Source organism: Hyperolius riggenbachi, chromosome 7 (genome assembly GCF_040937935.1).
Source record: "Hyperolius riggenbachi isolate aHypRig1 chromosome 7, aHypRig1.pri, whole genome shotgun sequence".
Taxonomy (NCBI): Eukaryota; Metazoa; Chordata; class Amphibia; order Anura; family Hyperoliidae; genus Hyperolius; species Hyperolius riggenbachi.
Genome location: NC_090652.1, coordinates 80,145,253 through 80,161,027, shown reverse-complemented (window position 1 = coordinate 80,161,027; position 15,775 = coordinate 80,145,253). Strand labels below are relative to the sequence as shown.

The window sequence follows — 15,775 nt, the reverse complement described above, 5'->3', positions numbered from 1 at the left end:
GTATGCAGAGGGGGTGGGGGCATGCTGGGGGGCGGCGGCGCCAACTCCACAGATCGTGATCGGTTTCATGCTGAAATCAATTCACAATCTGTTTGCAGTAAAGGCAGCCATATGATCCCTCTCTGATCAGATTCGATCAGAGAGGAATCTTTTTGTTGGTCAATCTGATGGCAAATCGACCAGTTTATGGCCACCTTAACGAGTGTATGGCCCAGGGGAGGACTGGGACCTTTTGGCCTGGGGGAAAACACAAACTAGAGGCCCATGTTCATGGCAGCCTCAGCCCAAATGGTCCCCCCACACACACTTACTGTATATCCAAAGAGGGACTTGTCCCTTCAAAAGAGGGAAAGTTGGGAGCTATGAAGGTAAGAGAGCAGAGTTTTTTTCCCACAGACCCTCCAGGCAAGCCTCTGCTCTGCATCATGCTGTGTATATTTACTTTCCCCCCTTCTAATTGCTAATTGGGCTTTTATTTCCCTCAGCGAACCTAGTGGTTCATATTGCCTTATACAATAACCTGAATGCAGCAGGCCATGCACCAGCCCTAAATCATTAAATGAGAGGCAGCCTGGGGGGAAATTTCCCCCTTTCCCCCCTGGCCAGTCCTCCCCTGGTATGGCCACCTTTATGCTGGGAATACACCATACAATTTTCTGTTCGATTTTTTCTACAAGCCTGAGATTCAATACCAACTTGAATCAACTATGGAAAAATGTGCAAAATGAAGAAGGCCCCTTCAAACCTGATGCAGTTTCTAAGCAGGGGAGCGGAGGGGGGAGGGGGGGGGGGGGTAAACTACCTGCTAAACCGACATCTGCATAACTCTTGCCGACAACTACTGAAATTATTTAAAAAGTTTAGACTGCCTCTAAAGGGTGTGTAACTAAATAATAGGTTGTCATTTTTGAACATGCCATTTTCATTTGTGTTATTATTTGAAATATCCTGTTGAATCAAAACTACAAAACAAAGTCTGATTTTTGTTAAATAAAGAATAAACAGTGTTGGATGCCAGTTGCTTTTGTCAGTTTCACATTATTTCAGAGACAGTTATGAGTTCTTTTTATTTCATGGAGGTGTACCAACAAATGTTTCCACATCTATAATTACACCAGCTGAGCAACAACCCTTTACATGTTTGGAATTTAAAGGGAACCTGATGCAGTGACAGCCCCTGGGCAATGCAGCCTGGAGCAGAGCTACACACGTTTTTTCAACTTGCGAGCTACTTCCAAAATTACAAATTGAACTACCTATGGATGCAAGCCACAACTGCAGCACCTGCACAGCGGCAGTTCATCAGTGATTATCACAAACCACAACTGTAGCACATGTACAGCAGCAGTCCAATAGAGATTACCACAAGCCACAACTGCAGCACATGCACAGGGGCAGCCCATCAGTGATTACCACAAGCCACAACTGTAGCACATGCACAGCACCAGTCCATCAGTGGTTACCACAAGCTACAACTGCAGCACCTGCACAGCAGCAGTCCATCAGTGATTACCACAAGCCACAGCTGCAGCACATTCACAGCGGCAGTCCATCAGTGATTACCACAAGCCACAGCTGCAGCACATTCACAGCGGCAGTCCATCAGTAATTACCACGAGCCACAGCTGCAGCACATGCACAGCGGCAGTCCATCAATGATTGCCACAAGCCACAACTGCAGCACATGCACAGCGGCAGTCCATCAGTGATTACCACAAGCCACAAATGCAGCACAAGCAGAGTAGCAGTCCATCAGTGACTACCACAAGCAACAACTTCAGCACATACACAGCGGCAGTCCATCGGTGAATATCACAAGCCACAACTGCAGCACATGCACAGCAGCAGTCCGTCAGTGATTACCACAAGCCACAACTGCAGCACAAGCCCAGCGGTAGTCCATCAGTGATAACTACAAGCTACAACTGCAGCACATGCACAGCAGCAGTCCGTCAGTGATTACCACAAGCCACAACTGCAGCACATGCACAGCAGCAGTCCGTCAGTGATTACCACAAGCCACAACTGCAGCACATGCACAGCGGCAGTCCGTCAGTGATTACCACAAGCCACAACTGCAGCACACGCACAGTGGCAGTCCATCAGTGATAACCACAAGCCACAACTGCAGCACATGCACAGCGGCAGTCCATCAGTGATTACCACAGGCCACAACTGCAGCACATGCACAGCGGCATCCCATCAGTGATTACCACAAGCCACAAATGCAGCACTAGCCCAGCGGCAGTCCATTAGTGATTACCACAAGCCACAACTGCAGCACATGCACAGCGGCAGTCCATCAGTAATTACCACGAGCCACAACTGCAGCACAAGCACAGTGGCAGTCCATCAGTGATTATCACAAGCCACAACTGCAGCACATGCACAGCAGCAGTCCGTCAGTGATTACCACAAGCCACAACTGCAGCACACGCACAGCGGCAGTCCATCAGTGATTACCACAAGCCACAACTGCAGCACAAGCACAGTGGCAGCCCATCAGTAATTACCACAAGCCACAGCTGCAGCACATGCACAGCGGCAGTCCATCAGTGATTACCACAAGCCACAACTGCAGCACAAGCACAGCGACAGTCCATCAGTGATTATCACAAGCCACAACTGCAGCACACACACAGCGGCAGTTCATCAGTGATTACCACAAGCCACAACTGCAGCACATGCACAGCAGCAGTCCATCAGTGATTACCACAAGCTACAACTGCAGCATCTGCACAGCGACAGTCCATCAGTGATTACCACAAGCCACAAATGCAGCACAAGCAGAGTGGCAGTCCATCAGTGATTACCACAAGCAACAACTTCAGCACATACACAGCGGCAGTCCATCAGTGATTACCACAAGCAACAACTTCAGCACATACAGAGCGGCAGTCCATCAGTGATCACCACAAGCCACAACTGCAGCACATGCACAGCGGCAGTCCATCAGTGATTACCACAGCTGCAGCACATGCACAGTGGCAGTCCATAAGAGATTACCACAAGCCACAACTGCAGCACACGCACAGCGGCAGTCCATCAGTGATTACCAGAAGCCACAACTGCAGCACATGCACAGCGGCAGTCCATCAGAGATTACCACGAGCCACAACTGCAGCACATGCACAGCGGCAGTCCATCAGTAATTACCACGAGCCACAACTGCGGCACATGCACAGCGGCAGTCCATCAGTGAATACCACAAGCCACAACTGCAGCACATGCACAGCGGCAGTCCATCAGTGATTACCACAAGCCACAACTGCAGCACATTCACAGCAGCAGTCCATCAGTGATTACCACAAGCCACAGCTGCAGTCCATCAGTGATTACCACAAGCCACAACTGCAGCACATGCACAGTGGCAGTCCATCAGTGATTACCACAAGCCACAATTGCAGCACATGCACAGCGGCAGTCCATCAGTGATTACCACGAGCCACAACTGCAGCACAAGCACAGTGGCAGTCCATCAGTGATTACCACGAGCCACAACTGCAACACATGCACAGTGGCAGTCCATCAGTGATCACCACAAGCCACAACTGCAGCATACACACAGCAGCAGGCCATCAGTGATTACCACAAGCCACAACTGCAGCACATGCACAGCGGCAGTCCATCAGTGACTACCACAAGCCACAACTGCAGCACAAGCACAGTGGCAGTCCATCAGCGATTACCACAAGCCACAACGGCAGCACAAGCACAGTGGAAGTCCATCAGTGATTACCACAAGCTACAACTGCAGCACATGCACAGCGGCAGTCCATCGGTGAATACCACAAGCCACAACTGCAGCACATGCACAGCAGCAGTCCGTCAGTGATTACCACAAGCCACAACTGCAGCACATGCACAGCAGCAGTCCGTCAGTGATTACCACAAGCCACAACTGCAGCACATGCACAGCAGCAGTCCGTCAGTGATTACCACAAGCCACAACTGCAGCACACGCACAGTGGCAGTCCATCAGTGATTACCACAAGCCCCAACTGCAGCACATGCACAGCGGCATCCCATCAGTGATTACCACAAGCCACAACTGCAGCACAAGCCCAGCGGCAGTCCATTAGTGATTACCACAAGCCACAACTGCAGCACATGCACAGCGGCAGTCCATCAGTGATTACCACAAGCCACAACTGCAGCACATGCACAGTGGCAGTCCATCAGTGATTACTACAAGCCACAACTGCAGCACAAGCACAGTGGCAGTCCATCAGTGATTATCACAAGCCACAACTGCAGCACACGCACAGCGGCAGTCCATCAGTGATTACCACAAGCCACAACTGCAGCACATGCACAGCAGCAGTCCGTCAGTGATTACCACAAGCCACAACTGCAGCACACGCACAGCGGCAGTCCATCAGTGATTACCACAAGCCACAACTGCAGCACAAGCACAGCAGCAGTCCGTCAGTGATTACCACAAGCCACAACTGCAGCACACGCACAGCGGCAGTCCATCAGTGATTACCACAAGCCACAACTGCAGCACAAGCACAGTGGCAGCCCATCAGTGATTACCACAAGCCACAGCTGCAGCACATGCACAGCGGCAGTCCATCAGTGATTACCACAAGCCACAACTGCAGTACAAGCACAGTGGCAGTCCATCAGTGATTATCACAAGCCACAACTGCAGCACACACACAGTGGCAGTTCATCAGTGATTACCGCAAGCCACAACTGTAGCACATGCACAGCAGCAGTCCATCAGTGATTACCACAAGCCACAACTGCAGCACATGCACAGTGGCAGTCCATCAGTGATTACCACAAGATACAACTGCAGCATCTGCACAGCAACAGTCCATCAGTGATTACCACAAGCCACAACTGCAGCACAAGCAGAGTGGCAGTCCATCAGTGATTACCACAAGCAACAACTTCAGCACATACACAGCGGCAGTCCATCAGAGATTACCACAAGCAACAACTTCAGCACATACACAGTGGCAGTCCATCAGTGATTACCACAAGCCACAACTGCAGCACATGCACAGCGGCAGTCCATCAGTGATTACCACAGCTGCAGCACATGCACAGTGGCAGTCCATAAGAGATTACCAGAAGCCACAACTGCAGCACATGCACAGCGGCAGTCCATCAGAGATTACCACGAGCCACAACTGCAGCACATGCACAGCGGCAGTCCATCAGCAATTACCACGAGCCACAACTGCAGCACATGCACAGCAGCAGTCCATCAGTAATTACCACAAGCCACAACTGCAGCACATGCACAGCAGCAGTCCATCAGTGATTACCACAAGCCACAACTGCAGCACAGCAGTAGTTCATCAGTTATTACCACAAGCCACAGCTGCAGCACATGCACAGCGGCAGTCCATCAGTGAATACCACAAGCCACAACTGCGGCACATTCACAGCGGCAGTCCATCAGTGATTACCACAAGCCACAGCTGCAGTCCATCAGTGATTACCACAAGCCACAGCTGCAGCAACATGCACAGCGGCAGTCCATCAGTGATTATCACAAACCACAACTGCAGCACAGGCACAGCGGCAATCCATCAGTGATTACCACAAGCCACAGCTGCAGTCCATCAGTGATTACCACAAGCCACAGCTGCAGCAACATGCACAGCGGCAGTCCATCAGTGATTATCACAAACCACAACTGCAGCACAGGCACAGCAGCAGTCCATCAGTGATTACCACAAGCCACAACTGCAGCACATGCACAGCGGCAGTCCATCAGTGATCACCACAAGCCACAACTGCAGCACATACACAGCAGCAGTCCATCAGTGATTACCACAAGCCACAGCTGCAGCAACATGCACAGCGGCAGTCCATCAGTGATCACCACAAGCCACAACTGCAGCACATGCACAGCAGCATTCCATCAGTGATTACCACAAGCCACAACTGCAGCACATGCACAGCGGCAGTCCATCAGTGATTACCACAAGCCACAACTGCAGCACATGCACAGCGGCAGTCCATCAGTGATCACCACAAGCCACAACTGCAGCACATACACAGCAGCAGTCCATCAGTGATTACCACGAGCCACAACTGCAGCACATTCACAGCGGCAGTCCATTCGTGATTACCACAAGCCACAACTGCAACACATACACAGCGGCAGTCCATCAGTGATTATCACAAACCACAACTGCAGCACAGGCACAGCGGCAGTCCATCAGTGATTACCACAAGCCACAACTGCAGCACATGCACAGCGGCAGTCCATCAGTGATTACCACGAGCCACAACTGCAGCACATTCACAGCGGCAGTCCATTCGTGATTACCACAAGCCAAAACGGCAGAGCAATAAGTGTAAATGCTTTCACACGACCACAGCAGCTATGACAAGCCGACAGAGCTGGTTCTCTATCTGAAATCCCAACTGTACCTGCCAAAAGCTCCATATGTGTTGACAATCCGCAGTGGATTGAAGGATGTGTTCATAACTTGTCTGGAGTTCATCAGATTCAGGACAACCGGAACACTGAGATAAGCGATGAGGATACCCAGAGATACATGGAGGACCTGACGTACATACCAACCTGAAAAAAAAAAAGATACAATTAGCTGCATGTCCACACCTTGTTGGATCATTTAAACCCTACCTGTGCAGGCACCCATTCTATATCTTTAGCAACATTATTACTTAAACTGCAGTCCTGTATAGTAAAGCAACCACAAGATGTCAATCTCTGTAAAATGTGATGATGATCTCTATGGTATTGTTATTTCCGGTATTCACTCTGTGTTCCTCTCTGTTCTAAGTAAGCTGCATTTCCTGATGGGGGTGTATGACTTATCTCTGCACATTTTCTTCAGTAAAGAGTTCAACTTGTAATACTACGTGCCTATCTGCGTGTACAGACCACTCTGCTCCATCTTTATATACACTTGAAAAAACTTGAAAATAATTATGCTAAATAAAGAAGGAAAATAACTGCTACTTCAGTTCATAGATCCGCATAGGCTGTAAAGCGGGTTTCCATGGATTGGACATGTTTCTCCAGCACATCCAACATCATTGATTGGATGGGAAATAACGAGCAGACGGCCAGGGCTTTTCACCAGTAAATGCACATAATAAGAGACAGCTTTTCACCACTAAATGCACATAATAAGAGACAGCTTTTCACCAGTAAATGCACATAATGACAAACAGCCAGTGTCCCCAGTATATGTAGCCAGGGATATATGTCCCCTGTATATGTAGCCAGAGGTATATGTCCCCAGTATATGTAGTAAGGGGTATAATATGTCCCAGTATATGTAGCCAGAGGTATATGTCCCCAGTATATGTAGTAAGGGGTATAATATGTCCCAGTATATGTAGCCAGGGGGATATGTGCCCAGTATATGTAGTCAGGGGTATAATATGTCCCAGTATATGTAGGCAGGAGGGGTATATGTGCCCAGTATGTAGGCAGGGGTATAATATGTCCCAGTATATGTAGCCAGGGGGATATGTGCCCAGTATATGTAGTCAGGGGTATAATATGTCCCAGTATATGTAGGCAGGGGTATAATATGTCCCAGTATATATAATATGTCCCAGTATATGTAGGCAGGGGTATATGTGCCCAGTATATAGTCAGGGGTATAATATGTCCCAGTATATGTAGCCAGGGGGATATGTGCCCAGTATGTAGTCAGGGGTACAATATGTCCCAGTATATGTACGCAGGGGTATATGTGCCCAGTATGTAGTCAGGGGTATATGTGCCCAGTATGTAGTCAGGGGTATAATATGTCCCAGTATATGTAGCCAGGGGGATATGTGCCAAGTATGTAGTCAGGGGTATAATATGTCCCAGTATATGTATGCAGGGGTATAATGTGTCCCAGTATATGTAGCCAGGGGTATAATATGTCCCAGTATATGTAGGCAGGGGTATATGTGCCCAGTATATAGTCAGGGGTATAATATGTCCCAGTATATGTAGCCAGGGGGATATGTGCCCAGTATGTGGTCAGGGGTATAATATGTCCCAGTATATGTATGCAGGGGTATATGTGCCCAGTATGTAGTCAGGGGTACATGTGTCCACTAGTATGTAGCCAGAGTGGTTATATGCCCAGTATACGTAGCCAGAATAGCTGGCTTCCAAACATCCCCCCCCTCGCCGGCCCTGCCTCCTAAGGGAGCCCTGGCTGCACTTGCCTGAGGGCTTAGACCGGCGCCCGAGGTGTTCCAACATCACCGACGTCTCTCTGGTCCGGAGTAGTCAGTCGTCCAATGGCCTTCACTGGGGGAGGAGCGCGGCCGCTGCGGCTGGTGTGGTGACGTCACATCAGTCGTCCTGAAGGTAGCCATGGAGACTGGGACGCCATCAGCGGCCGCCGAGAAAGGTATGTATCTGCGCCGCAGCCCCCCCCCCCCCTTAGAGAGACGAGCATCAGCGACCTCCGTCCTCGCCACACAATATGTGAGCAGGCAAGAGCTGCGTTATACTAGTGGCTGCCGCTGCTCAGATGCCATCCATGCGAATACCCACTTCCAGTCTCGGTGCAGGGGGGTGTTCCATACACCCGGAACACCCCCTTCCGTGCGCCACTGCTCAACTACAGTATTAGCTCTCTATTGGTCCTGTGCTCATAATAATCACTTCTTTAGATACTTTGAATGGTGGTGATCATTAACAAACTGTTCTCCATCCCCTTCTTGCACCTCTGACACTGTAGTTGTCATTGGCAGGTTTTGGTGCGCTGTATCAATTGTTATGTATAGAGTGCTTGGGGGGCCCTTTGTAAAACTTGCATCGGGGCCCACAGCTCCTAAGCTACGCCAGTGCACTTAGACTAATCTACAGCTACAAAGAACCAAAAGCAAGCCCCAATGACTCACTGCCTGACACCCTTCTCTCATGGCAGGCTGTTTGATAGATCCTTACTATATTCCACCCCAGGGCAGGTTCTACACTTTTTGCCACCTGAGGCAACCCCCCCCCCCCACACACACACACACATTATGTGTCCCGCCTCTCTTGGAAGGAGAAATTCCCAAGGGCCCGCTTCTCTCTTTTCCCCTCATTTGAATAGCAGAGCACACAGCTGGGCACTAACACCTGTCCAGCACCCATAGCTCCTAACTGTCCCTCTTTGGGAGCCCTGTCCCTCTTTCCCCTTCATTTGTCCCTCTTTCTATGTAAATATATCTATTTATTTACTAAAAACGTGTTTGATTGACTCTAAACTTTATTCCCATCCTTTAAAGTGAACCTAAAGTCACCCCAAAAAAATGAGATGAACTCACCTGGGGCTTCCCTCAGCCCCCTGCAGACGATCGGTGCCCTCGCAGCTCCGCTCCGATGTCCCAGGACCCACCGGCGAGCACTTCCGGTTTGACCGTCACCGGCCGACAGGCATGGGAACGCGAGCGATTGTTCGCGTTCCCAGCCTGTATATCGCCCTCTATGCTGCTATTGCGGCCAGGGGGCGATTCCCATGCCTGTCGCTCGCGTTCCCATGCCTGTCGGCCGGTGACGGTCAAACCGGAAGTGCTCGCCGGTGGGTCCTGGGACATCGGAGCGGAGCTGCGAGGGCACCGATCGTCTGCAGGGGGCTGAGGGAAGCCCCAGGTGAGTTCATCTCATTTTTTTGGGGTGACTTTAGGTTCACTTTAAATTGATATATTACTAATTTTAAAATGTTAATACGAAGGAAAATGAACCAGGATAGAAAGGACCAGTGTGGTTTGAATTATGAAACAACATATTTTTCTTATGACATCTTTATGGTATGCGTGACTAGGGTGTGTCAGGGGCATGGCTTAAGTGTCCCTATTTCTCATCTCAAAAGGTTGGGAGGTACAGTGGGTTGCAAAAGTATTCGGCCCCCTTGAAGTTTTCCACATTTTGTCACATTACTGCTACAAACATGCATCAGTTTTATTGGAATTCCACGTGAAAGACCAATACAAAGTGGTGTACATGTGAGAAGTGGAACGAAAATCATACATCATTCCAAACATTTGTTACAAATAAATAACTGCAAAGTGGGGTGTGCGTAATTATTCGCCCCCTGAGTCAATACTTTGTAGAACCACCTTTTGCTGCAATTACAGCTGCCAGTCTTTTAGGGTATGTCTCTACCAGCTTTGCACATCTAGAGACTGAAATCATTGCTCATTCTTCTTTGCAAAACAGCTCCAGCTCAGTCAGATTAGATGGACAGAGTTTGTGAACAGCAGTTTGCAGATCTTGCCACAGATTCTCGATTGGATTTAGATCTGGACTTTGACTGGGCCATTCTAACACATAGATATGTTTTGTTTTAAACTATTCCATTGTTGCCCTGGCTTTATATTTAGGGTCATTGTCCTGCTGGAAGGTGAACCTCCGCCCCAGTCTCAAGTCTTTTGCAGTCTCCAAGAGGTTTTCTTCCAAGTTTGCCCTGTATTTGGCTCCATCCATCTTCCCATCAACTCTGACCAGCTTCCCTGTCCCTGCTGAAGAGATGCACCCCCCGAGCATGATGCTGCCACCACCTTATTTGACAGTGGGGATGGTGTGTTCAGAGTGATGTGCAGTGTTAGTTTTCCGCCACACATAGCGTTTTGCATTTTGGCCAAAAAGTTCCATTTTGGTCTCATCTGACCAGAGCACCTTCTTCCACATGGTTGCTGTGTTCCCCACATGGCTTGTGGCAAACTGCAAGTGGGACTTCTTATGCTTTCTGTTAACAATGCCTTTCCTCTTGCCACTCTTCCATAAAGGCCAACTTTGTACAGTGCATGACTAATCATTGTCCTATGGAAAGAGTCTCCCACCTGAGCTGTAGATCTCCGCAGCTCGTCCAGAGTCACCTTGGGCCTCTTGATTGCATTTCTGATCAGCGCTCTCCTTGTTCGGCCTGTGAGTTTAGGTGGATGGCCTTGTCTTGGTAGGTGTACAGTTGTGCCATACTCCTTCCATTTCTGAATGATCGCTTGAACAGTGCTCCGTGGGATGTTCAAGGGTTTGGAAATCTTTTTGTAGCCTAAGCCTGCTTTAAATTTCTCAATAACTTGATCCCTGACCTGTCTTGTGTGTTCTTTGGACTTCACGGTGTTGTTGCTCCCAATATTCTCTTAGACAACCTCTGAGGCCCTCACAGAGCATCTGTATTTGTACTGACATTAGATTACACACAGGTGCACTCTATTTAGTCATTAGCACTCATCAGGCAATGTCTTTAGGCAACTGACTGCACTCAGATCAAAGGGGGCCGAATCATTATGCCCACACCACTTTGCAGTTATTTATTTGTAAAAAATGTTTGGAATCATGTATGATTTTCTTTGTGTTGGTCTTTCATGTGGAATTCCAATAAAATTGATTCATGTTTGTGGCAGTAATATGACAAAATGTGGAAAACTTCAAGGGGGCCGAATACTTTTGCAACCCCCTGATTGCAGCACCAAGTACCCTGCACCTGTTCACTGCAGCCTATCACCATGGAGCAGCTTCCCTATGTATGCTCCCGAAGCAGATCATGTGATGTTGGGAGCCTACACAAACCTACTGCTGCTCAGTGATGAGCTGCAGTTCAGAAGAGGATAGGATCTGGCTATGGACTAAGCATGTTAGCTCTGCTGCACGCTCTGCCATTCAGATTTGGACGGTTGGCGACACCGCCCTCTAGAGGCAACACCACCCCCTAGATTTTACAGCCTGATTCATATGACTACGCTTCTTGCCCAGCATCTTCCGGTGCAGACTGCATGTGCCCAAGAGTGACTGCACATGTTGGTGCCGAGGTCTGTCTTCTCAGCACTCCCAGTAGCCAACATCACTGGTAGCAACACAAAGACCTCATAGCCACCTTTCCCTGAAATCATTTGGAGATCCTGTTTGTATGGATTTTTCTTATAGAAATAAATCTCTGCGCATTACCAGCTTACGGTATCTAGAGCTGTGAAGGCTTTGTATAGAACTCTAAAACACAAATACATTATTACTATTATTCTGTATATACTTTGCAGGCCAAATGACTGCTTATGAGGACTCATTAGAACAACGAAACATAAACAAGGAAATGGTATAGTACGATTATTTATTTAACATATTTCGAATGCTAGTCATGTGTACACCATAATTTACTTCACGTGTGAAGCAACCGCAAGGTTTATACGTTTTTTTCCCCATGTTATGGAAAGGCTTGCACATCAACTCAAACCAGCCATACATCATGTTTGGTTCAAGCCGGTGAAAAATTGGGACGGCCCAAGCCTGGCCAGTGCTGTGGTGTGAGAAATGTGGCTTGCTAGATCCCAAGGCGGCCACTTTGCATGTTTCAAGCTATGAGTGAAGACAGATGATAAAATAAGCCTTTTTTAGGCCTCATGTGGCGGAAACAAACAGGCAATTTGAAGTTTAGCAGCATAGAGGCGTCAGTTTGGGACCGATACTTTCTTTAGTAGAAGTTAGACTCTGGACAGCATAGAGCCTTCCCCCGTTCCTCTGTACGGCTTGTCATTCCAGCTCTGTCCTTCGTTGTAACTATTCGACTCGCTGGCTGTTATCCTCACACCCCTACAATGGCACAGGTTGACTAAAAGGCGGCCATTTTGTACTACTTATGGACTCAGGGATGTTAGGAGCTTAAGATGCAGCAGCCATTTTATGTCTATCTGTAATGAATAATGGCTGTTCTTTGAAAGGAATCTGTCGCAAGAAACATTTTCAACAGCAAGCCCTAAGAGAAGCAACCACAAAGTCTCTTCACATGCTTACAGTGCTCAGCAAATCTCTATTCTTATTTGCAGTGACAGTCTGGGTATGTCTGCCAAGTGTTCTCTGGTTCAAGGCAAAGCCAAACAAAATCTAGTCAGTGCTACGTATACGGCTACGGGCAGACATCTTGTGGTGCTCTTCAAGGAAGCTAATGTTGATTGAAAATGTCTTTTTTATGACAGGTTCCTTCAGAAAGCTATAACCAATTATGAAAAGCTCAGTACTGGGAAGAATGTACTGAGAAGACGCAGGGGTTGATTTACCAAGTCCATGATGAGCAGTAATCCACGGTGATGCAGAGAAAAATCTCACTCATGCGTCCCAAAAAAGATGAGCTTGCAGACGACTGCAGCTGTACACTGTGCATTTACTGACCATCCGCCAGACTTTACAGTAGACTGATACCATCCAAGCAATGGCTGCAGTGATAGCAAGTAAATAGCAGGTGATGTTATTTTCTATAGAATAATTTTCTTAACAGCTGCTAATCATAATAATGATCAAATGCAGGGGGTGTAACCAGCGCCGGGACAAGGTCCTCCAGCACCCAAGGCAAGGCTGAGGCAACAAACTGCGCCTCCCACCCCAGCCGTCACACACTGATTGCTATTAGACTAAGAGGTGCCTCAGGGCCCCCAACCCCTCCAACACCGTAATCTCTCTAGTTACCTGGCTTGCAGTCACTGCCATGTATCCCTTTTCCTTATTTCTCTCTGCTTCAAACACAATAGGGGAATGATAGCTGAGTGAGTTGTGCACTGCACCCTGAGGCTGGAGCCTCTCTTGCCTCTGCCTCGGCCTGGCCCTGGGCGTAACTATAGCCCTATGAGGGCTATATTATACTCTCTTCCATAATTTTCTGCAAACTTTGTTACTGTTAACAGCAGTACTTGGGCATAACAATAGCCACAGCGACCACCACGATTAAAGGGGGGCCTGGGGGCCCATACTCCTCTCATCTGCATGCAGAGTATGGAGCGTAATATTTACGGCTTTCAGGGCTCGTTCACACTAAGGCCCTTTTTTCAAATTTTAAAAATTGCCCTAAGAACGCTTGTGCAATGATTCCCTATGAGAGAGTTCACATTTGAGCGGTTTGTTTCCGGTCCGCTCAGATAAGCGGTGCATGGGCCATTTTTGAGGCGATTCCGCCTCAATGGAAGGTGTAGGAAAATGCAAAACACTCACAAAATCGCTTTGTGCATCGATTGCATTTGCGTTTTTAAGAATAAATACATTCTAATTGTTATTTTCCGGGTCAAAGAGTTCACTTCCTACATCAGGGAGTGAATTAAAAAAACGCTCCAGAAAGCTGCTTAGAAAACCGCTTAGCACAAAAACCACCAAAAGCTAACGATCACGTGAATGGAACGCAATGTGAACAAGACCTCAGCACGTGGCCAGGGCCGCAAAGGCGCACTGGTGGCCAGTTGCCGAAAACGAAACTCAAGTAAGGATCACTTTAAAGGGACTCCGAGCAGTGCAGAAACTATGGAAAGATGCATATCATTTTAAAGCTCTCTTTGGCCTGGAACACACCAGAGGAGTTTTTCTGAGCGTTTTGAGTTTTTAAATCTGCTGCTAAGGTTATCCTATGTGTCTGTGCACACTGGAGCAATGAGGTTTTGTAAAAAACCCCATAGCATTACATTGGGAAGAGGTTTTGAAACCTCTAAAACCTCTTCCCAATGTAATGCTATGGGTTTTTTTTACAAAACCTCATTGCTCCAGTGTGCACAGACACATAGGATAACATTAGCAGCAGATTTAAAAACTCAAAACGCTCAGAAAAACTCCTCTGGTGTGTTTCAGGCCTTTCTCCTCTTTCCAATGATATATAAACCGCCGCCCTACGCCTTTTAGTTTTCGCTATTTTCGCGATTGAAATTGCCGCGGTAGCGATTTCAATCACGAAAATAGAGAAAACTAAAAGGCGCAGGGCGACGACTTAGGTGTCGCCAGAAAGAGGAGAAAGAGAGCTTTAAAATGATATCCATCTTTCCATAGTTACTTGTATTACACAGGACAACACTTTCCCCAGTGTGAGCAGCTCCATTCAGCATTCAGCTCCATTCCAGTGTGAGCAGCTCCATTCAGCAAAAAAAGTCGCCCTGTGTAATACAATGTAACTATGGAAAGATGGATATCATTTTAAAGCTCTCTTTCTCCTCTTTCTGGCGAAACCTAAATCGTCGCCCTACGCCTTTTAGTTTTCTCTATTTTCGCGATTGAAATTGCTACCGCGGCAATTTCAATCGCGAAAATAGCGAAAACTAAAAGGCGTAAGGTGGCGGTTTATATATCATTGGAAAGAGGAGAAAGAGAGCTTTAAAATGATATGCATCTTTCCATAGTTTCTGCACTGCTCGGAGTCCCTTTAAGTTCACTACATTAGGTAACTAACACACAAGCACAATAATATGGCTGACAGGCAGCAGGAAACTTTTTCCAGGCTAAAGGGAGACATTATATTTTTGATAGGCAGCACTCTCATCTTGTAGTACACAGGTTCCAGGATCCTGTCCTTTTATTAATTTGTTTTCCCCAGTATAGGTTATGAAATTTGATATACCCTGTTTATCTTAGAATATAAGTTGACCTCGTGTATAAGTCGACTCCAATATTTGACCCTCTTAAGCTGGAATTATTTATTGACTCAAGTATAAGTCTGCCCAGAAAAGTTAATGACTGCACCTGGGGACCAGGAAGAATTAACAGGTGCACTTGGGGATCAGAAGGGGTTAATGACTGCACTACATACAGTATTGCAGGCATTAACCTTTCCTTTGCCTCAAGTGCAGCCAATAACTCCTCCAGGGCCTCAAGTGCAGCAATTAAACAGCCCCTTCCTGCAGCCCAGTATGTCCCCCCCCCCCCCTTCCTTGTTAATTGTTGTGGCCCGGACTTTCAGACCTGTGCTTTCTTAGCATTCCCTTAATCAAGAAAGTGTCTCTTACCACATGGTAAATTGTTGCAAATGGGAATGTCACTAGTAGTATACACATTACTCAGCGTTGAACGTGACTCGTGTATAAGTTGACCCCTATACTTTTA

The 15,775-nt window shown here is 47.7% G+C and overlaps 1 protein-coding gene across 4 annotated transcripts in view; it reads right to left on the bottom strand.

Annotated features, from left to right (window-relative positions):
- Positions 1-15,775, bottom strand: part of LMF1 (lipase maturation factor 1) — a 716,474-nt gene that overhangs the window by 232,482 nt on the left and 468,217 nt on the right. For all 4 annotated transcript variants that reach the window (XM_068244158.1, XM_068244160.1, XM_068244159.1 and 1 more), the window contains exon 8: positions 6,400-6,553. In XM_068244158.1, coding sequence (XP_068100259.1) covers positions 6,400-6,553 — 154 coding nt within the window. The remainder of the gene's footprint in view (positions 1-6,399; positions 6,554-15,775) is intronic.